Source organism: Trachurus japonicus, chromosome 17 (genome assembly GCF_045865225.1).
Source record: "Trachurus japonicus isolate A0001 chromosome 17, Traja_1.0".
Lineage (NCBI taxonomy): Eukaryota > Metazoa > Chordata > Actinopteri > Carangiformes > Carangidae > Trachurus > Trachurus japonicus.
The window spans coordinates 3,231,881-3,256,162 of NC_140923.1; the positions used below are offsets into that span (position 1 = coordinate 3,231,881).

Genomic DNA, 24,282 nt, shown 5'->3' on the forward strand with positions numbered 1-24,282 from the left:
ACTTATGCTCTCTGTCGATTGGACCACTACCTACTGCTGTAACATGTTATGTCAAAATGTCATAAGTAAAATAATGTTATGTCAAAATGTAAAAAAGCAAAAGAAAAGAAAAGATTATGATAAAGATTTTTATTCTGTGGGTAATGGGGGCGGGACTAGATCAGCTTTTGCTTCTCCCGCTTTCCCTTTCGGCCATGTGTATTGTATTATCTGAACTAAGATGAAGTGTGATGATGATGATTTAAATTGACATAAATAAACAAATTGATTGATTGATTGATTGATGGACTCACGGGGGACGCAGGAGCCGAACTTGTCGGGGAACTCCGAGATGAGGTCGTCGTTGATCCGGTCCTTCATCGGGCCGAGGATGATGACGGGTCGCGTGTAGTTCACTGTCACCGGGAAAAACCGACACTCATGAACACTTCACTCAGTCGTTATTATTATTAATATTAATATTATTATTAATATTTATTTATTCTCAAACATCTCAGAGTGTTTTTACCTTCCTGCTGAACGACGGGTTCATACGACAGGACGTACTCCTCCTGTCCACCTACACACACACACACAGAGGACAGTCAGTGTGTGTAGCAGCATCAACACTGTTAAACTGATGAAGAGGAGGGTGGTGATGATGATGATGAAGAGGGGACGTGTTGTTGAATTTAACTAAAACTTTTAACTTTCTGACATAACTGAAATAAAAGTTGTTTTTTAAAAATCTGAAACAAAAAATGTATAAAAACTGAATCACAAACGTCACAATGCTGCGTTCAGGTGCCGTTGGACTGTTGGTCTTATATTAGAGAAACAGGGATGATAGAAAGAAATGTCGGCATTTCTTTCTATCACCAGAAAGAAAGAAAGAAAGAAAAAGACAGAGAGAGAAGAGTAGAAAGAAAGAAAGAAAGAAAGAAAGAAAGAAAGACAAAGAAAGGGGTTGGAAGAAAGAAAGAAGAAAAATGAGAGATAAAATAGACAGAGAGAGGGGGATGATAGATAGAAAGAGGTAGGTAGATAGCAATAGAGAAGGGTAAAAAGAAAGAAAGAAAGAAAGAAGTAAAAAGACCAAGAGAGGGTAGAAAGAAAGAAAGAAAGAAAGAAAGAAAGAAAGAAAGAAAGAAAGAAAGAAAAAGACCAAGAGAGGGTAGAAAGAAAGAAATTAAGAAAGAAAGAAAGAAAAGAGAGAGGGGGTAGAATGAAAGAAAGAAAGAAGTAAAAAGACAGAGAAAGGGGAAAGAAAGGAAGAGACAGAGAGAGGGGGATGGATTGATAGAAAGAGGTAGATAGATAGCGATAGAGAAAGAAAGAAAGAAAGAAAGAAAGAAAGAAAGAAAGAAAGAAAGAAAGAAAGAAAGAAAGAAAGAAAGAAAGAAAGAAAGAAAGAAAGAAAGGGACAGAGAGAGGGGGTGGATGGATAGAAAGAGGTAGATAGATGGCGATAGAGAGGGGTAGAAAGAAAGAAAGAAAGAAAGAAAGAAAGAAGTAAAAAGATGGAGAGACGATAGATTATTGATTAATGTGTGATCGGTGTGTAAATGTGTGTGTTGTGTTTATTTGTTAATGATCAAAACAAAGTTAATTGATTAACTGATCAACTGACTGATTAATGACAGAAACAGTTTACCCAGAATTCATAGTGATGTGACGTTTAAAGCAGGAAAAACAGTGAAGCAGCGGTCGAGGTCAAACAGCTGGATTCACATCTGTCTCACACACACACACACACACACACACACCATGCAGCAGTCGTACGTGTCATCAGCGAGGTGAACTCTGTGTGTGTGATGTCATGCTGTCAGCAGCCAATCAGCAGCCTGTTAGCATGTTCAGTGTGGGAGTTAGCGGTTAGTGGTTAGCTTCCTGTGAGTCGTGTAGCGGCTGTAGAAGCGGTAGCGGCGGCGGCGGCGGCCGGTGACTTACGGTAGCTACTCTCACTATCGCTGGCGTTTGACGTCACGTGTTCTGGAACCAAACACAGGACACACACGGGGTCAGAAGCCGCCACGCACACACACACACACACTATCGGTGCGTTCCGATCGCCCTCTAGTTCCCTGCGCAGTGGACTACACGGGGGGGGGACCCCCATTCCGAAGGACCGCCATTCCGATGGTCTGCCAGTCCGACAATTCCTTCCGAGGGGCTGCTGTTCCGGATGTGTTTTATTTTGAAAATTGACCAGATTCTCCCCCCTCCCCCTCCAAAGTTTCACCCAGGTGCGAGTCTGATGCAGCCGCGGCGCTCCTGCTGAAAAATAAATGTCCTTGCTCTGTGCTTTGGTTGGGTTTAGGCAATGTAGAAAGGAGCTGGTTAAGTTTAGTAAAAAGATCAGGTAGAGGCCAAGAAAGTCTCTGCTAATATGCAGCTCCTCCGGGAATCGAACCCTGATCTCCCGCGCCATAGGGGGATGCTCTAACCACTCCGCTACCAAAGCATTTGCTGCAACATGTGTACCCAGTGCGTTAAACCCTTTAATGGTGGACTTTTTTCAGGTTCGGAATGGCAGCCCTTTTCCATAAATGATTAAGGGCCGGCATTCCGACACATTAAAGTAAACGTTCGGAATCGCACCCTGGAACCGGACTACACAGGGTGTGCCGCCATGTTCAGTGTGGTTCCAAACCGCAGGGAGCAGTTTGAAGGGAGGGAGTGAACAACGGTTCCTCACTTCAGCCATTGCGTTCCGTTTACGTGCGTTAACGTAAATTGGCAGGGCTAACAGTTACCTGTCTAACTTCAGGGCATATACAGGAATCTTGAAGTTAATTTTAAAACCTTTTTAAGACTTTTTCAAGACCTTCTCAATATTTTTCAATACCTCACCGCCACTTCAAGCTGTAACCATTTACATCAGTGACACTTTTAACTTAACAGTTTTAGTTTGTGATAAAGACTATAGACCACTATGATGCAACAGAATTCAAAATAGGCTAGGAAAATAAATCAAAGGCAAAGTTTATCAAAAAACAAAACAAAATAACTTTGCTCCACTCAAAAAACAAAAACAACCATCTTCTTTTCTTTTTTATGTACCGGTTCATCTTTGGTTTTTAATAAAATGAATAAATTCACACACTTTTACAATGTTTTTTTAGGACTCAAACTCTTGGACAGCTAATTCAGAAAAAAATACCTTGAAAATTTAAGACTTTATAAAGTCCCGAAAAGACTTTTTAATACTTTTTAAGGGTCTTACTTTTCCCAAAATTGATTTATCACCTTTTAATACTTTTCAAGACCCCGCAGATACCCTGAACGGGCTAACGGTTAGCTACCTGTTTAACTTTAATAACTCAGTGACTCAATAAACGGTCCATGAAAAAATATTTTCTCCAGCGGATATCTGAGTTCCAACATGACTGAGTTAACTGGAGTAGTTTCATGTCGTGTCCCACAACGGGAGGGTTTTAACAGCTGACGTCCTGCTGTTAGCTTAGCTACCGTTAGCTTAGCTACCGTTAGCTTAGCGACAGCCGTTAGCTTTCCTGTCAGCTGAGCCACTGATGCTTTCTACACACCCTGATGCCCCTAAACTGAATAAATACCACACATTGCAACACAAAACTGCTTTGCTTGTGCACACAGAAATAGTAATGTTTCTTCAATCATTTCAGATCTGTCTAAACGGTGACAGTGGTGTGAAACATTTTGAAACTTAAAAACTTTATTTTTAAACTCGACCTGGAATCAGCTGTGACGTTGCAGGGTGTTCCGATTGGTGTTATATCGGTTAAGTGAAGTTCCCTACGGCAGATTCCCTGTGCAGGGAGCAGGGAGTAGGGGGCTCTGTCCAAGTAAACTGTGGATCGGAACGCAGCCACACACACACACACACACACACACACACACACACACACACACACACACACACACACACACACACTACCCACAATGCTTTGCCCCGAGCCGCCGCACTACTCGACGACTGACTGTCGAATGACATCACAACTAAGTTAAACCGACAGGAGGGACACGCCCCCCTGTGTCGTCATGGACACGCCCCCCTGGGCCGGAGGCAGCGTGATGAAGATGAAGATGATGAAGATGCTCCAGAGCTCAGTGTGACACGACGACCGGATCAATAACCTCCGTCATTGATTTCTGATCTGAACTCAGTTCACCGGTGATGATGTCATGGTGACGATGTGATGATGTCATGGGCTGTGTTGTAAACAAGGGGACAGTTGTGGGTCTGAGAAGTGAAGTCACTTCCTCGTTCAACAAACTGCAATCCCCTCTTCTTCCTCTGGGGGCTGGTGTCAGAAAGCAGCATTCTCCATACACCCCCATGTTAAAATCACTGACTTTACATCCTCAGTAAACATGTTAAAAGCCTGGTGTCAGCACGTTTTTTGGTCTCAATCGATAGTTTCTACCCCCGCACACACTCTGAGGGGGGGGGATTTTTAAAAACTCTACCGTTTTACTGTTATTAGGTTAAAACTCTGGCCAATTAGGGCGCGGAAACGTTGAGTGACAGGTCCGGAGACCGCTGCTTCAAGGCCAGTGGGCGGGTTCTCGGCCGGCCAACGGCCGCACCGCTCCAAATATGGCAAGTAGAATCCAACATGGCGCAGTTCAACCCCCCGTAGTAGAGACACAAAACAGACTCCTCCAAACCAATGGGTGACGTCACGGTGCTACGTCCATTCTTTATACAGTCTATGGTTGTAAATCACTCCCTATCCACTACATCATGTAGACGATGTAGTGAACGACGGGAGGAGAATTCAGACACTACACGGTCATTTTCTGAACGTGGTTGCGTCAGCAGATGCGCTAGGTGTTGCTGTGCTAGGTGTTAGCCTCGCCTACTGCTGTGACGGAAGCAGACGCGCCGAGAATCATGTAAACAAACCGGACACAGAAAAATAAAATAAGAAAAAACTGACACTTGTGGGAACATTTGAGGATGTGATTCTGTGTGGTTGTGTTTCTCGGACAATAAACTGTTGAAATATCTGAAGTTTGGTTTGGTCGACTACTGTTGTGTGTCCCGACCGTGAGCTGTGGCTATTAGCTTAGCTCGTTAGCTCTTATTTACTACATATTCTACTACAGTTTCTTTATCAGATTGATTTAATGCTGCATGTTAATGTTGGGATGCTGCTGCCCAACTCCTGCTGCTCAGGCAAACGGAGCCAAGGCAAATACGTCTGAGGAGTTTACTGCTAAATAACCTAGAGAAATCCTAGCTAACATGCTAATTAGCTTGGTGCTCTTCTTCTCCGTTAAAACATGACCGCATTGCATTGTGGGATACGGGAGTAGAAAGTAGTGTACGTCGCTTGTTCACTCAGTTTTGCGGTGCATTGTGGGTGTTTGTCGTCCACTAGTCTACATAGTGGATGAAATTAATCACGGAGAATTCGAACAACACTACAAAATGGCGAACACACTATATAGTTAGAGCACCGTGATGGGGGGAGATTTACAACACAGCCATGGTGATGATGTGACTGGTGTCTGGAGGATCCTCTGTCGTCATGGTGATGGGTGCTCCGCCTCCGACTGGACTTCCAGACAGTGATGATGATGATGATGATGATGATGAAGAAGATAAAGATGATGTCATCCTCTGCTTTTCTACTTCCTGTTGACCTTCGACCTACTGCTGCTCTTCACTCTGTTTCTCCGTCTTGGACCTGGTTTCATTCTGTTTTCATTTACGGTCGGAGTCTGATGACACGACGCCGACACGTTGACGACGTGAAACTACGTTTGTATGTAGTAAATATGTAACATATACATACATACATACATACATACATGTGTGTATTTAAAGCAGAAGTAAGCGATCCGGTGGTTTTGGCTCTAACTTCCTGTCAGCAGATGGAGTTAGCAGTCCCCGCCCTCGTCCCTACGTCACCACATTCAGGCGCATCCCTTGGCTGCACACACAGAGAGGACTGCCCCTTTATGCCGTTCTCTCTCCTCATTGGATAAAGGTTGTAGGATACAAGGAAAGTTTTCTCCTGGGCTCAGAGCAGAGCAGAGTGACTGACAGACCCGTGTTTCAGACCAAACACTCTATAGAAGTGATTGCTGTCGGAAGATACAACTATTTAAGACTTATATTAACACAAATATTCCGCTTACTTCTGCTTTAAGGATAAAATGATGAACTGAGAGAAGTTAAATTAAAAAAAAAATGACATTAAATTAAATTAAAATGTAAAATTTTGAGAGAAAACTTTAATAAAGTTCAGAATTTAGGAACTGACATATGAGTTCTAGTTCTGGTTCTGGTCCCGGTACTTTCTCTGCCACCTTGCGGACCGACTGGACGCTGGTCCCGCAACTATTTAAGACTTATATTAACACAGATATTCACCTTACTTCTGCTTTAACATGTTGAATGTGTAAATAAAATAAAATAATCTGTTGATGTTTCAGAGTTAAACCCATTAAACCACATGAAAACAAACTGTTTCTGTTCAGTTCGGTGTCGTCCAATCAGCAGAGACCTGCGGTGACGGAGGGGGGGAGGGGCCAGGTGAGGGGGGGGGGGGACTTACTGTGGACTTTGGGTATCATGTCGTCACTGAGGTCCTGAGGTCGGTGTCGCCACGACGACAACGAGGAGGAACGAGGAGGAGGAGGAGAAGACAACCAGAGACACAGAGTCGTTACCGAGTGACAGAGAGCAGAGAGGGAACGCCGCGGTCGCCACGGCCCCCGCTGCCGTGACGACCGGGGCGTTTGCTGCTGCTGCTGCTGCTGCTGCATCACGCCGCCACCAGCTGACCTCGACCCCCCCGACCCCCCGACCCCCCCCTCCCCCACCGCGCTGGTACTTACGGTCGACGTCGCTGGTCTCCTGCTCGCTCGCCTCTTTGCTCTTGTAGAACGGAAACTTTCGGGAAAAGAGGTTCTTTTTACGCTTGTCATTGAGAGACTGCTGAGGAGGAAGAGGAGGAGGAGGAGGAGGAGGGATGGGGAGGGGGATGGGGAGGGGGAGGGGGGGTGATGGAGTAAAAAAAAAAACAATAAAAAAAAAGAGGAGGAAGAAGAGGGGGGAGAGGGGGAGGAGTCTGACGTCGGTTGTTTGTTTTTTTTTGGACTGAATGAGAAGAAGCTGCTCTGTGGTCTGAGCACCGAGATGGCCGACGCTGCAGACAGGTCAGTGAAGGCAGCACACGCCACACACAGGTGACAGGAAGTGAACGACATGCAGCCAGGTGACACATGCAGACGACAGGAAGCGTCAGGTTTCACTCTGATCAGCGTGACTGACGTGACGTGTGGGGTCTCCTACTGAACGTCTCAGGGGCCAGAACCCAGGATGACGTCATATGAGATACGACTTCCTGTCTGCACTTTATTTTGAAATGATTATTTTCACCTTTTATGTCTGTATTTTTTAACTTATTTCACAGTTTAGTTTTAGGTTATGCGCTGTGTACAATTCTTTATTTTGTTGTGATCAGAAATTTAAGTTTACTGATTAATTTCAAATGTCTGTAATCTGATCCTTTTGTATTAATGCGTATAATTAAAAAAAAAAAAAATTAAAGGTAAAAGGGGTATATAAGCTTTGGCTTCAACCTACACCCTTTCCGTTATATAAGCCTTGATAGAAGTACTTGCTTTTAAAGGTACTTAAGTATCCAAAAGTACATGCTTTTACTTTAAGTAAAAATAAGAGTAAGAGTAAATTTCTTATTTTTCACATCAATAAATTACTATGGGTTTCCTTCTTTGACAAACACAGCTTGTGTCCAATAGGATTTTAGAAAAAGACCTGAAAGTAACCAGTACTTTTCAGCCTTCCTACAAATTAACTAAAATATTTGTCTTGGAAATGTATTCAAGTAAGAGTAATAAGTAGCAAAGAAATCTAATACTCAATAAAGTACAAATCCTCTGGATACGTACTTAAGTACAGTACTCAGGTTAATTTACTCCGTTACTGTCCACCACTGCTGGTGTCATGATGCGTTCAGGGACCTTCAGGTGAAGCTGTACATAATAATATTACATGAATCAGTCAGTTCATAACAATTATTAATTATCATTATGAGTCATTTTAATCTCACAGTCAGAGAGGATTGTGGGAAATCCTCAACACTGCAGCTTTTCCCACAATGCACTGCTGTAACTGAATCCGCGTTTCATTCAAAACGTCCTGAAGAGTGAAAACCTGAACGCTTCACCTGCGTCACACGATGTTGATCAGTGTATTGATTAGTGTATTGATCAGTGTATTGATCAGTGTATTGATCAGTGTATTGATCAGTGTATTGATAGTAGGGGTGTCACGATTTAGATTTTTTATCAAAATCGATTGAAATGACGTCATGGTCTCGAGCATCGAAGTCAAAGAGAGGATCGACGATCCCCGCAATCTCGTTTTACATTACAATAAGTCGACATCAGGAGATGACGCGACGCTAAATTAATGAAAATAAAATGATGATAATGTACAGATATAAATATATTTGTTTCAAAACCTTGGGGGCAATTTTGGCCCCTGGATCATGATTTTTGGGGGCATTCCTGGTAAAATTGTTACCATTATATTGTAAATAAATTATTTAAATGTGACCATTAGTGCCTAATGTGATACATTATGGAAATTGCATCACTTATATGTAGCCCATCTTTTGAAATAAGATTTACTGTACAAAATTTGATGAATAAAACCAATGATGGTAGACTAGACTAGTCTGAAAATGGCATAGGCCTCTGTGCTGTAAGAAAAAGAAAAAAAAAATCGAGGATCGAATCGAATCGTGACCCTAAAAATCGAAATTCAAATCGAATCGAGGATTTGGAGAATCGTGACACCCCTAATTGATAGTGTATTGATCAGTGTATTGATCAGTGTATTGATCAGTGTATTGATCGCTGCAGCTTCAAGTTAAAGAGTTCAGTGAAGCAGAGACCTGGACGCATTAGATCACATGCTGCAGGAGGGAGGGGGGAGAGGGGGAGAGGGGGAGGAGGGGGGGTCAGACAGACGTCAATGTCAAGCGTTTCTTTGTGGGGGGGGGGTCATGCATGTTGTAGTTTTAGGGGGCGGGGCAGCCGGCGGCGCTTGGCGAGGCTAGAGCACTGGAATAAGAGAGTAACGACACCACCATTGACTCCCGTGGTTAAAGCCTCGTGCGCCCCTAGTGGCAGGATATGGGTATTGCAAAAGCGCCCAGAAAACCCATTCACTCCAATGTATGTATGTTGCCCACTTGCTGCTAAATTGATGAAAACGGCCGTGTTTTTGTTTTTAGGTGTCTTGGTCATATCAGATTATACTTATAATTAGTTTATTATAAAATGTAGATTGAAACATTCATGTAGACAACTGTTTTTTTTTTTTTTACTCTCCTATGTGTTAATGTTGATCTGTAACGGGTCCACCACGATAATATATTGAAAGTTGAATTGAAAAAATGTCATATTTAAAATCATGTAGGTTTAAAAATAGATAAAAATGTAATGTTCAAAACCAAAAACGGATTCTGAGATCAGATTAGATCACGTAATCCAATCTTGGTTTTGATCTGGATCAAACCCTCAGTTTGTGTTGTTCAAAACCTTTCAGTAGGATCAGTATAACTTTGATCCAAAACATCAGGATTATTCTGATCCCAGCAGTTGGGTGGATTCAGGAACAAAATGAATTGATTTCAAACTGGTCAAATAAACAATATTCATAATGTAGTATTATATACATTTATTGATTTACATTTTGCACCTAACTTTAAACCACAACAGTGATTAGTAAATAATGTTAACTTTTGAATATTCTACAACTGAAAAACATTTCCCCAACTACTTTTCCCCAAACTGAATTTAATGAATTTTGAATTTTGAAATTTGAAGTTTGAATTTTGAAGTTTGAATTTGAAACACATGGGGGAATATTCACAATTTCACTAATGTACTGTATATTTGCTTTTTTAAATGTATTGTAACAGCCCAACCAGATGGAGTCTGGCTGTTTAAAAGACATTGAAGAAACAACAAAGAGCACAAAAAACAATACATACACTCTGTTTTGTGAGTGACCCCTGCTGTTCTATGCTGCTGTTCTACCTGTTGTTTACCGACCAATCAGCCTTCAGTGTGATGCACAGTCCCATCCAGAGCACTCATTATCTGGATTTGGTAATCTTGAAAATTTGGATTTGGATCAGACTGATCCAATCCAACTTTGCGTTGAACGACTGGGATAAAAGTAAAACAGATTACGTGATCCTGGATAGAAAAAATAGGGATTTCAAAATCTGAATCATTTTTATCCAGATTACACCTTTTGAACAACTGGGCCGCAGGGGAAACTTGACAATACCACACTTGCTCAGAGTTGTCAGTTCTTGGGCGCTTTTGCAATTCCCATATTCCTCCACCAGGAGGCGCTTCCATTGGACCAATGGTGTGTCGTTACTCTCTTATTCCAGTGCTCTGGGCGAGGCGTTTGGGCGACGCGTGTTACAGTAAAAGCGACACACGGTTTAAAGGTGCGGGGGGGAGGAGGAGGAGGGGGGTGTGGTGGGGGGGCGTTGCTGCGGAGACGACTGAGCGGTGAAGAAGAAGAAAAAAACAACGCTTCAGCGGTCGACAACATGCGGTTAACTGTCAACATTAGTCCACACGCATTAGTAGGTGGAGGTCAGAGGTCAGCTGGCAGCGGCTCACACAGCGAGTTTAACACACAGCAGAAACACACACCTGAGACTGAAATAACACCTGTGACAGCACTACAGTTAAAGGGATAGTTCACTCAAAATTGAAATTACAGCGGGGCTCCGTGCAGCACTGCATGTCCATATGACGGTTGCGAATGGAGAACGGAGCTCACTTTTCTTCGTAACAAAAAGACACACCAAAAAACATCCAAATACCTCCATAGTGCTCGTCTGTAATGTCCCTCTTGTATTGAAGTCCCAACATGAGAAATTGTTTTTTAAATTGTTAATTAAATAAGTCTATGTTTTAAGCTTGTTTGTAGCGGAAGCTCCCAGTGTCTCAGTTCACTGTTCTTCCTGGTCCGTCCAAATCTCGCGTGATTTGCATTGACACCCAGTTCACGTGAGATTCCAGCAGAGCAACACTGGGAGCTTCCTCTACAAACAAGCTTAAAACTAAACTTTTTTTTTTGAGCCCAAACTTCTCCCAGCCCTTAGTCCACATGAGGGTGAGTAGTATCTTTCAATTTTGGGTGAACTATCCCTTTAGCACACACAGAAACTCACACCTGAGACTGAAATCACCTGTGACATCACTACAGGTAACTACAGCTATGACATCACACAGCAAGCTGCAGTACCGGAGGCAACAGTTTCAGGGCCGCAGTTTTTTAGGACCGTTCGATTTTACGTCACGGCGCCCCCAACGTTCGGAAGTTGCTGCGTTACTATGGAAACGGTCACCGCTCCGGAGGCGATTATTTGAAATTCATATATTCCAAGTTCACATTTTGAGTTTGAGTGGTTAGGTTTAGGCAACGAAGAAAGAAGTTGGTTAAGTTTAGTAAAAAGATCAGTTTGAGTGAGAAGTGTAATTGTGCCATATTAGGTTTAGACAATGAATAAAGGAGCCGATTAATTTTAGTAAAAAGACCAGTAGAGAGTCCAATGTCTGTCCAGAAAGTAGTTAGGAGCACGTTTGAGGTGGTTTATAGTCGATAAATCTGACGGCAGTAACTTCAGACGAGATTTGCTAAAAAAAATAGACAGCAGGTAACGGCAGTCTCCACTTGGTAGGAAGCGCTGTGACGGAAATCGAACGGTCCTGAAACTGCGGTCCTAGAACTGCGGTCCTAAAACTGCAGTCCTGGAACTGCGGCCCTAAAACTGCGGTCCTGAAACTGCGGTCCTAAAACTGCGGTCCTGAAACTGCGGTCCTGGAACTGCGGTCCTAAAATTGCGGTCATAGAACTGCGGTCATAGAACTGCGGTCCTGGAGCTGCGGTCCTAGAACTGCGGTCCTAGAACTGCGGTCCTAGAAGTGCGGTCCTAAAACTGCGGTCCTAAAACAGCGGTCCTAGAACTGCGGTCCTAAAACTGCGGTCCTAAAACAGCGGTCCTAGAACTGCGGTCCTGAAACTGCGGTCCTGAAACTGCGGTCTTAAAACAGCGGTCCTAGAACTGCGGTCCTAAAACTGCGGTCCTAAAACAGCGGTCCTGAAACTGCGGTCCTGAAAATGCAGTCCTGAAAATGCAGTCCTGAAACTGCGGTCGTAGAACTGCGGTCCTAAAACAGCGGTCCTAGAACTGCGGTCCTGAAACTGCGGTCCTAGAACTGCGGTCCTAAAACTGCGGTCCTACACAGCGGTCCTAGAACTGCGGTCTTAAAACAGCCGTCCTAAAACTGCGGTCCTGAAATTGCGGTCCTAAAACTGCGGTCCTAAAATTGCAGTCCTAAAACTGCAGTCCTGAAAATGCAGTCCTGAAACTGCGGTCCTAAAATTGCAGTCCTAAAACAGCGGTCCTAGAACTGCGGTCCTGAAACTGCGGTCCTAGAACTGCGGTCCTAAAACTGCGGTCCTACACAGCGGTCCTAGAACTGCGGTCCTGAAACTGCGGTCTTAAAACAGCCGTCCTAAAACTGCGGTCCTGAAATTGCGGTCCTAAAATTGCTGTCCTAAAACTGCGGTCCTAAAATTGCTGTCCTAAAATTGCAGTCCTGAAAATGCAGTCCTGAAACTGCGGTCGTAGAACTGCGGTCCTAAAACTGCGGTCCTGAAACTGCGGTCCTAAAGCTGCGGTCCTCAAACTGTGGTCCTAGAACTGCCGTCCTATAAGTGCAGCCCGGAAACTGCGGTCCTAAAACTGCGGTCCTAGAACTGCGGTCCTCAAACTGCGGTCCTGAAACTGCAGTCCTAGAACTGCGGTCCTAAAACTGCGGTCCTGAAATTGCAGTCCTAGAACTGCGGTAAACTGCAGTCCTGAAATTTCAGTCCTGAAACTGCGGTCCTAAAATTGCAGTCCTAGAACTGCAGTCCTAAAACAGCGGTCCTAAAACTGCAGTCCTAGAACTGTGGTCCTAAAACTGCGGTCCTGAAATTGCAGTCCTAGAACTGCGGTCCTAAAACTGCGGTCCTGAAATTGCAGTTCTAAAACTGCAGGCCTGAAATTTCAGTCCTGAAACTGCGGTCCTGAAACTGCGGTCCTAAAATTGCAGTCCTAAAACTGCGGTCCTAAAACTGTGGTCCTAAAACTGCGGTCCTAGAACTGCGGTCCTGAAACTGCGGTCCTAGAACTGCGGTCCTGAAACTGCGGTCCTAGAGCTGCGGTCCTAGAACTGCGGTCCTGAAACTGCGGTCCTAGAACTGCAGTCCTGAAACAGCAGTCCTAGAAGTGCGGTCCTAAAACTGCAGCCTGGAAACTGCGGTCCTAGAACTGCGGTCCTGAAACAGGGGTCCTAGAACTGCAGTCCTAGAACTGCAGTCCTGAAACTGCAGTCCTAAAATTGCAGTCCTGAAACAACGGTCCTAAAACTGCGGTCCTAAAATTGCGGTCCTGAAACAACGGTCCTAAAACTGCGGTCCTAAAACTGCAGTCCTAAAATTGCAGTCCTGAAACAGCGGTCCTAAAACTGCGGTCCTGAAACTGCGGTCCTAGAACTGCGGTCCTGAAACTGCGGTCTGAAACTGCGCTCTGAAACTGCGGTCCTAGAACTGCGGTCCTAGAACTGCGGTCCTGAAACAGGGGTCCTAGAACTGCAGTCCTAGAACTGCAGTCCTGAAACTGTGGTCCTGAAACTGCAGTCCTAGAACTGCAGTCCTACAACTGCGGTCCTAAAACTGCGGTTACTCCGGTACTGCAGCTTCACCCTACTCAGATAACTAAAGCTATGACATCACTACAGCTATGACATCACCACAGCTATGACATCACTACAGCTATGACATCACACAGGTGAGTTGGGGACTCACCCCTCGGTCTCGTGACTTGGCGTTGAACTTGACCGTCTTTAGTCTCGCTCGCTCCTTCTTCTCCACCCTAAGGTCAGAGGACAGAAGGTCAAAGGTCAAAGGTCAGGACACGTTCATTAACGAGCTCTTAATTAACTCAATTAACCAATGACACGTTAACAGAGACCTGCTTCCTGCCAAATAGTGAGCCCCTTTTTTCTCTCTGTGTGTTTACCCCCCATCATCATCTTAACCTGTTTGTTCAATTAATTAATCAATAATTATCTAGCCCAACGATTGATATTATTTTATCATCATTTATAGATCAGTATCATACCAGTTGTAAGCCTGTTATTGATCGATGTTCAACTATCTATTGATCAGTGATGATTGATTACAGATGAGCTCATTGATCCAAGGTTAAGCATCAATAACTGACTAATTACAGACTCATTTATATCAACGTATGGTGAATGATAAATGGTTTATTGATTATAAATGCTTCATAAAGCAACATATTTATTTATATAGCACTTTAAAAACAACCCAAGTTGACCAACGTGCTGAACAACACACAAGTAAAACACATAATAGCAACAAAACTAAACCATCTTCAGTAAAAACATGCAATAAAACAATGAAACAGAAGTGAATGTGTATCAAACGGAACTAAAAACAAATCTACACAAACGTCTTCATGACAGAGGGAAATGCAGTCTTCATTCCACCGCTTTCGTCCACAGGGGGCCGCCAAAATCAACACTAAATGAAAAGTCTGTACAAGGGGCTTTAAAGTCTTTATCGATTGATCTCAGAGCAACAGAAGTTTAACAGACTCAATCTGTAGCAGTACAAATGGTGAATTACATCACTGGCCACGCCCCCTTTCTACCTTCTGGCCCTTTTAACATAGTGACTGAGTGATGGAGTGTGAGAGCCTCTGACTGTACTGTGTGTCGTGTTTCAGTCATGTGATCTCATACATATGTAAATTACCGTGTAAAGACCTCATGAATATTCAAATTAATGAGTTAACCAGTTGCTCTGAGGTAGGCTAACAGTAGTTGTGTTTCCATCCACCTTTTTTTATTCGCATTTTCAAAAATTGCGAATAAATACTTGAATGGAAACGCCAGAAATTCGAAAAAAGGCAGTAAATGCGCATAAAAGTTTTTACGCTTTGGGGGGGGGGGGTGGATTTGTCAGCGTATCGAATAAAGGAAAATGTGACTTTTTGTGATGGAAACAGATTATGTGAATTGAGGCAGAGTTTGTGGGTGAAGCTGCTGGACTTCACCCAGTGACGCCCCGGTCTCCCAGCTCTCATCTCTCCACACCGCAACACAAAACGCGCTCCATAACCCGTAATGTTTTGTTTATGACGGTAAAGACTACACAAACACACACGTCGTAACATCGTATATGTAACGTTATCCACCGCTACATTTATTGATTTTTCACCGGCTTCGTACGTAAACAGATCACCATGGGCGAGAGGAGCGTTACTAAACAGCGGAAAAGCGAGCGGACTTGGACAGTTCCCTACCGTCTTTCTGTGTAAATATCTCATGTTACAACATGAAAACCTGCAGCTTATATTCAAGTGCGGCCTATATGTACAGTATTTTCTTTTAAATGTAGCTGGTGCGGCTTATACAGGTGCGTCTATAGTCTGGAAAGTACGTAAATTGTCCATGATGTTGAGTGTCAGCTGAGTGTCAACTGTTGTCATGGATACATTCACGCTCTCTTATGACGTAATCTCACGGCGCACTCCTCCTCTCCCAATAATCGCAAAACACTAATGAATGGAAACGGTCATAAATTCGCATTTGCTTTTTGCGCATTTTCACAAAATCCGCTCTTAAATTTGATACATTTGGATGGAAACCCAGTTTGTTTCCCTCTCAGTCTTCATTCCACAGGGGGCCGCCAAAATCAACACTAAATGACAAGTCTGTACAGGGGCTTTAAGAAAATAAACTCTTTATGATGGAAGTCTGAGTGTGAAACAGAAGGACGAGTGACTGTATGTTGCTGTGTGTGTGTGTGTGTGTGTGTGTGTGTGTGTGTGTGTGTGTTACCGTCTCTTGCTGGGGATGACCCCCACCTCCTCCACCTCTCCCTGAGCCGTCAGCTGTCTGGCCTGCCACCACTCGTCGTCGGAGGCGTTGACCACGTGCAGGATGTCGCCGAACTTGAAGTTGAGGCCCTGACTGGGCAGACCGGAGTCTCTGGTCTTATCGTAGTCGAACAGCGCTCTGCACACACACACACACACACACACACAGACACAGAGTTACATTTGCAGATTCTCCTCCGTGCTCTTATTTTGAAGGTCTCCAGGCAACGGCGCCGTCTCACCTGACGTACAGCGACCTCTTCTGACTGGTGCGTAGCGACCCCGACCCCGAGCTGATGCTGCTGTTCATCATCTGCTCCCGAAGGTCGTGGATCTTCGCCTCGAACCGGCTGTACTCTGAACACACACACACACACACACACACACACACAGACACACACAGACACACACAGACACACACAGACACACACAGACACACACAGACACACACACACACACGTGATGTCACTGTGTGATGTAACACGTGATGTCATGTGCCGCGTTATGTAATAAAATTCTTGAACGCAATATGTGATAAACTTTGTCGCATTTTGTAATAAGTTGTTACATAAGGCACCAAATTGTTAAAAAATGCGAGTGTTGCACTTTTTTTTAAAGGGATAGTTCAACATTTTTGGCAAATTGGCCCATTGCCATAATCCCTATAGTCATAGCAGTAGGTTCATTACCTTTAATTGTCGGTGCAAGCTATTTTTAGAACGGCGGAGCAGAGCCGTGAGCTGCTCAGAGCTACGCTACGGAGGCTCATTATGGGATTTCTTTGGTTTCCCTCCGTCAAACTCATCAAATACACAATCCAACAACTCCACAACGCTCTGGTGGACAAGTTGTGAGCTGCACATTCACCACGCTATGAGATAATAACACAACGTTACCAGACAGAGTTGTTGTAGAGGGAAATTCATGCAAAACCGCTGATGGTCGTTGCCTTCAGGGACAGTTTTTCATCATCAGTCTCTGTATTTCCCTCTAAAACAACTCTGTGTGGTATCAAACTGTGTTTAAGGTTTAAAGAAAGCCATTAAAAAAGTATTTGAATTTAAATACACTTTCTTTGTGTTTATTCTACAATAATTTGATGATGATACATGAATTTAAATATTCGTTATAAGCTCAAATCTTAAGTGGACAAATGCAGATTATTCGTTGATAAATTAATCATGATTAATTACAGAAAATTGTGCGATTAATTGATTATTTTTTTTAATCGATTGACAGCCCTAACCAAATTATAACAAAATGTGGTTGTTGCACTTTGTTTTCCCATGTAGAAAATGTAATAAACTGGTTCATTATGTAATAACTTACATGTTGCGTTCAAGAATTTTATTACAAAATGCGTCGTTATTACATCATGCGGCGCTACAACAACGTGTCCAGCTGTGTCCAGCTGTGTCTCACCCTCCGGCCTGTAGTGGGCGATGATGGTCACCGTCTGGCCGGCGTTCTTCAGGGCGGCCGCGGCCTGTTCGTGCGTGGCGTTTCTGAGGTCGACCCCGTTCACCTGAACGCAACACGACACGACCCATCAGTGACATCATCATCATCATCATCATCATCATCATCATCATCATCATCATCATCATCATCATCATCATCATCATCATCACCGTCATCAGAGACAAGGCTCAGTGTTTTTATTCTTTTCCCTCTCAGTTTAAGTTTTGTTTACCGTCACTGGTGGAGATACAAGGGGCCGGAGCTGCACTGTGGGATTGTGGGTAAGTTAACGCGCATAATTTAACCAATTCCTGCAAAATCTAACACTTGTAATGCGGAAAATTCCCGCGTACAGGAGCTCTGCGTCAGACGGTCCTCACACGTCTTTGTTTTAATAGTTTACTGAATAAAGTTAGATGTTTTCTTTTCTTGCTGATGTCATAAAAGACACACACACACAGCTCTGGCTCAGCTGGTCGGCGCTCAGATGTTGAACTGTTTTTATACAAGTGCAGCCAAACACCAGGCTGAAGAGAGAGGAACAGCAGACTAAATCAGAATAATGATCATAATAATCATAACTAGAAAATGCATTTCCTGAAGGAAATACGGGTGAATGCTGAAAGCCGGAAGCTGAATGAGCTGAATAAATTGTTGAAACTATGCTGAATTAAGTTTAGAAACTGCTGAAGAAATCTTGAAGAGATGAAACAATATATGAAGAGTATGAAATGGTTTGAAATAACTTGAATTGTTGAAGATCAGTATGAAGAAATTGAAAGTCTGAAGTCGACTCAGATTTACTTAAAACTGACAGTTTGAAAACATTTTTGAACCATTACTAATGTAGATGAAACAATATCTGAAGAGTAAAAGTAGAAGATGAAAGACGGAGGATGTATGAAATGAGTGGTAATTACTTGAATTAGTGAAGAATAGTATGAATGAATTGAAAGGTTAAAGTGCACTCAGATTTATTTAAAACAGTTTGAAAACATTTTTGAACCATTACTAATATAGATGAAACAATATCTGAAGAGTAAAAGTAGAATAATGTAGAAGTAGTTACAATCCGTTAAAGGGCAGAATAACTAAAAATAACTACAACATTACATGATTTGATCTGGAGACAGTGGTCTTGATGCTTCCTATTGCGCTACATATAAAGAATCCTGGCACTGGGCTTGTTGTGTGTGTGTGTGTGTGTGTGTGTGTGTGTGTGTTTGTGTGTGTGTGTGTGCACTACGCACCGACACCAGCCGGTCCCCCTTCCTCAGCTCTCCACAGAGATCCGCGGGGCCTCCAGCCAGGATGAAGGAGATGAAGATTCCCTCTCCGTCTTCTCCGCCCACGATGTTGAAGCCCAGACCCGTGGCTCCTCGGTGCAGGACCACCTTCCTGGGCTCCCTGAGGAGACCACAGACCATTTGAAATATTTATTTATGCCCACATAATAAAAAAAAGTACAAGGGTTCTTGCATAAGGGACATAAACACTGCCAGTTGAGTTGACATTAGGAGTCGGTCAGATACAAAGCGCCTGGGCGGCTGAACACAGTTACATCTATGATGGTCAGATATGAAGCAGACGTCATTCAAGGAAACAGAAAACATCGTCTCCTCCAGACCGAGTGGCTTCCAACAATAAATCTTAAAGGATAATTTCCGTTTTTTACAACCTGGACCTTATTTCTAGCATAAAATAAGATCATTTTACTCACCCAGATAACTTTGGTGTCATTTGGAGTCGTTTTGACAAAATTAGCCCCAGTGGAGCGGCGCGTATCCGTATAATGCGAGAACACGGGGCAGCGCAATGCAGCCTCTAAATAACACATTATCCACCGCAAAACTCGTTCATTTCACCAATATTTAGTTCTGATAGGCTAGTGCTATTCCCCTCTGAGTCCTGGTTAGCTGTTATCAACATCCGGGGTCTGTAGGTTGACCTACTGACCTCTGACCTGGATGATGTCATCTCTGAGCGCTGCCCGGCTCATTCTGATAATAATCATTCTGCTTCGGCATTCGGGTCCATTTTTATCTCAACTAGCCGGAGCTTTAGTGAGTCCAGGTTGAGGAGAGGAAGCCTGTGGAAGCTGAACTTCATCCAGCTGCTCATTTTGTTCTGACAAGTCGGAAACACGCAGAAACGAACCGTAGCATTAGCGCTAGCAAGTTAGCCGCGCCGGGCAGCGGTCGGAGATGACATCATCCAGGTCAGAGGTCAGTAGGTCAACCTACAGGCGCAGCATGTTGATAACAGCTAACCCCGGACTCAGAGGGGAATAGCACTAGTGTATCATAACAAAATATTGGTGAAATGAACGAGTTTTGTGGCGGATAATGTGTTATTTACAGGCTGCATTGCGCTGCCCCGTGTTCTCGCATTATACGGTTATACGCGCCGCTCCACTGGGGCTAATTTCGTCAAAACGACTCCAAATGACACCAAAGTTGTCTGGGTGAGTAAAATGATCTTATTTTATGCTAGAACTAAGGTCCAGGTTGTAAAAAACGGAAATTATCCTTTAAATCTATGTGTGTCTCAGTTTGTGGAGTAACTATGTGGAACAGTTTGGCCGAAAACATCAGAAACAGTAAAAGTCTAAGTGAGTTTAAAAGAAAGTTTAAACAGCAGATTTTGACGTGTATAGGGAAGATGGGGGTGGTTAGGTTAAATTAAATTAAATTAAATTAAATTAGGACTGTTGAGGGATTTACGCTGCGATCAGCAGTTGGTTAAGTCCAAATAAAAACTGTGTTTTTCCTGCACTTTGAAGGGCTGGAAAAAATTATATTATAGTGAACAATGGAACTGTGTATTTTTTTTTCAGGTAAAACCTCTTTTAGGCCGTGAAAATAGGCCGTTTCTTTGGGTCTGTTCACAACAATGTATGTTGTAAATCTCTGGGCAGGGCTATTATGGGCTGGCGTTGCTAACGGGAGGAGTGCAGAGAGTCTTCTACTGCAATTAAAGTACTTAGGGGCTATTTGTAGATCATACAACCACACTTTAAAAAAAATGCTACTATCCCTTTAACTCCTCTTACTAGATGCTCCTTCAAAATAAAAGTCCTTCGGTGCAGCCAGAAGGAACAGGATTTTATCTGAAAGGTGTCTCAGGTGTAAAATGAAAATAACTCTGATGTCATAAGAACAAACTGAAGTGAAGGTGGGTTTCCATGGAGACCGTCTGTCTGACTCTTTCATTCATTCAAGCATCTGAAGTGAAGAAACGTCACATCGACACGGAGCAGAAAGACCGAACCAGTTATATGATATGATTTTATTTTTTGAATATTCCAGCCCTGTGAAACTGAGTGAAATACCATTTTATTTGGTTTGATTCTAATCTGAACATCTGGCTCCATGGTAACCAGCTGCTGTGAGTGTGTGAGCAGAGCCGGGCCAGCAGGGGGCAGCAGCTGTTTCTGTAGCTTCACCTCAACGTTACACAAACAGCTGACTAATAAAACCAGTTACTTCACAGGGGTTTTTTCTTATATTTTTACAAATGTCTGTGTGTTTGTTTTCCATATATTTTACATTTAATTAATTAGGAGTGAAATTGTGGCTCTGCATCGACACAATTACATCATAGAGTTTAAAAAGAGACTAAAGCTCAGGATGTAAAAGTACAAACTAAACCAACCAAGCAGAGTTTCAGCCTGTAACTTATATCTGAACATCCTCTTTTGTTTCCTCTTTGTTAACTTGTGTGTTTTTAATGTTTCTGCTCCACTGATCTGTGTGTCTGCTGCTCTAATTAACTAACTCTGGAGTTATTGTGAGATGTTCAATTCTACAAATGACTTTATTAAGTTTTTCTTTGCTTATTCTGTCTTTGTTCTATTCATGATAATGTGTTTCAGTTTCAAAAGGTGAATATTTTGAATTTTTGTTCACTTTATTTTATTTTTAACCCTTCACAACTCCTTGGAGCGACTAGTTTACATAAAATACTGTATGTTAAGCTGAAGCATTATTACTGTACTGTTAAAAAAAAAGTTTAAAGGGACAACGAGGAGTTTTGGAAAAGCGAAGTGTTTCCACACTACATTTATGAGCCTCCGCACCGTGAAATTCTTTGACCGGCTCAAGACAGACTCATGTTTTCATTCATCAGGAATTAAAGTCAGAGGTTGGAAGACGATCACATACCGTCGTAGTTCCCACCATAAACGGAGATTCGGCGGCGTTATTCTCATGACTCGCCACGAAACCGAAAGTAAAGAAACGCTGGTCGGCTCGTATGGCAACAAGCCATTTTAACATTTAAAAGCTAAGTTTGACTCTCCAGAACTAACATTGTAGATATCAACAACGTCTTTCTGACTGGTCCTAACTACATTTTGAATAGTTGGATTTTTTATTCAAGATATCTGTAATTCAGTTTTGCCTCTTGTCAAAAAGAACATTTCAGATCCACAACTACGTTCTTCCTTCACTGTAACCATTCATGTGTATGGGGTTTGTCATTACAGATATCTACAATTCAGCTGCAGATATCCATTATGTGAATTACAGATATCTGTAACTGAATTACCACTAGTACTAATTCCAGTTACAGATATCTACAACGTCATTTTGACTGGTCAAAACTTAATTACAGATATCTGAAAAGGGACATGTAGATATACTGTATTTAATTGAGGTGAATTAAAGATATCTAGAACTGGAATTATGACGAGTCAGAATCAAGTTGTAGATATCTCAAACTGGAATTAGTACTAGTGGTAATTCAGTTCCAGATATCTGTAATTCACATAGTGGATATCTGCAGCTGAACTGTAGATATCTGTAATGACAAACCCCATACACATGAATGGTTACAGTGAAGGAAGAACGTAGTTGTGGATCTGAAATGTTCTTTTTGACAAGAGGCAAAACTGAATTACAGAGATCTACAACACACATCCAGTCTGGCTGTTAGATGTTAAAATGGTTTGACATACGGCTCGCCCAGCATCTCCACCACCACTAATAATAACAAAATAACCATAGAGACAAAACCAAATATATATATTTATCTAAAATGGGCCCATTAACAAGTGGTAACGTAGATTCATCCACATTAACGTGAGACTTTTTTATAACCAAATAGAAACTCCTGGTTGTCCCTTTAATAATAATAATAATAATAATATACTATAAACCAGTTTAACAACAGGTTTGATGACATCATCAGCGTCCTCACCGGGTGACGTCATCGTCTCCCAGCATGCTCTTCGGCGTCGGGGAGTAGCGACCGGACGACGCCGGCGGGGGGAGGGTCTGACCACCGAGGAAGTTGGGGGGGGGGCTGATATGGTTCTCCATGTGCTGCTGGGAGTACGCTGCAACACACACACACACACACACACACACACACACACGTTAGAAGTCCATGAAGAAGATGAAACAAACCGTCACACACTCGTTCTTCTCCGTCTGAGCGTTCACCTGCTCACACACACTCACACTCACCTGTCTGTCTCCCGTCCTGCTGCTGTCGTCTGATTGGACGAGCTCAGAGAGAGGGGGCGGGGTGTAAAACTAAACCCTGAACACGCTCTCTCTCTCTCTGTGTGACGCATGTAAACAGATACAGACACAACAGGAAGTGTTTATCCAGCGGACTGAGCCTTTAAAGGGTTAGTTCAACATTTTGGCAAATTGGCCCATTGCCATAATCCCTATAGTCATAGCAGTAGGTTTGTTACCTTTAATTGTCGGTGCAAGCTGTTTTTAGAACGGTGGAGCGGAGCCGTGAGCTGCTCAGAGCTACGCTACGGAGGCTCATTATGGGATTTCTTGGTTTCCCTCATCAAACTCATCAAATACACAATCCAACAACTCCACAACGCTCTGGTGGACAAGTTGTGAGCTGCACATTCACCACGCTATGAGATAATAACACAACGTTACCACACAGAGTTGTTTTAGAGGGAAATTCATGCAAAACCGCTGATGCACGTTGCCTTCAGGGACAGTTTTTCATCAACAGTCTCTGTATTTCCCTCTAAAACAACTCTGTGTGGTAACGTTGTGTTATTATCTCATAGCGTGGTGAATGTGCAGCTCACAACTTGTCCACCAGAGCGTTGTGGAGTTGTTGGATTGTGTATTTGATGAGTTTGATGAGGGAAACCAAGAAATCCCATAATGAGCCTCCGTAGCGTAGCTCTGAGCAGCTCACGGCTCTGCTCCGCCGTTCTAAAAACAGCTTGCACCGACAATTAAAGGTAACGAACCTACTGCTATGACTATAGGGGTTATGGCAATGGGACTATTTGACAAAATGTTGAACTATCCCTTTAAAACCAGCCGTCAGGACTTCCTGTGACTCTGTGATGTCACAACTAAGCCCCGCCCCCTCACCTCACCACCTGGACGACATCATCCATCCAACAACTACAACAACAGCTTTGCAGGATTTGGTTTCTCTGAGTGTTTTATTCTGAAATCTGCTCTGTCGGCCAATCAGAAGAAAGAGAGAGGCTCTGCAGCAAAGCATCATGGGACAGCAGCGGCGCCGTCGACTGTGGATGTCGCCATAGTGTCGACTTCACGGTGAGTCGGTGACGATAATAAACAACCTAACAGTTAACATTATAGCAGATAACAACATCATCCTCTCCTGTACAGCGTCTGGTTTTCAAAATAAAGCACCAGCCTAGAGTTTTTCAAAATAAAAGCGGTTCATCAAGAGTTTCTCCTGCTCAGTGTGTTCACATTAAAGTTAATGGAAACAGATCCAGAGTCAGTGATGTAGTTTCTTTCAGGAAGAAGCTCCTCACGTGTTTCCTGTTTTATTTTGAAGGGCTGATCCATGAGAAGATCTAAAA

At 43.1% G+C, this 24,282-nt stretch overlaps 1 protein-coding gene across 20 annotated transcripts in view; it reads right to left on the reverse strand.

The window, feature by feature from the left end:
- dlg1b (discs large MAGUK scaffold protein 1b) overlaps positions 1–24,282 on the reverse strand; it is a 133,462-nt gene that overhangs the window by 6,362 nt on the left and 102,818 nt on the right. For 10 of the 20 annotated variants that reach the window (XM_085805294.1, XM_085805302.1, XM_085805301.1 and 7 more), the window contains 10 exons: positions 22,653–22,791; positions 18,704–18,860; positions 17,415–17,517; positions 16,235–16,349; positions 15,955–16,131; positions 13,892–13,958; positions 6,811–6,910; positions 1,930–1,971; positions 509–559; positions 294–395 (listed from right to left, as the gene is read on the reverse strand). In XM_085805294.1, the coding sequence (XP_085661420.1) occupies positions 294–395; positions 509–559; positions 1,930–1,971; positions 6,811–6,910; positions 13,892–13,958; positions 15,955–16,131; positions 16,235–16,349; positions 17,415–17,517; positions 18,704–18,860; positions 22,653–22,791 (1,053 nt within the window). Of the gene's footprint in view, positions 1–293; positions 396–508; positions 560–1,929; positions 1,972–6,527; positions 6,562–6,810; positions 6,911–13,891; positions 13,959–15,954; positions 16,132–16,234; positions 16,350–17,414; positions 17,518–18,703; positions 18,861–22,652; positions 22,792–24,282 lie in introns of all 20 variants that reach the window. The other 10 variants (XM_085805299.1, XM_085805305.1, XM_085805311.1 and 7 more) reach the window with 4 other exon arrangements.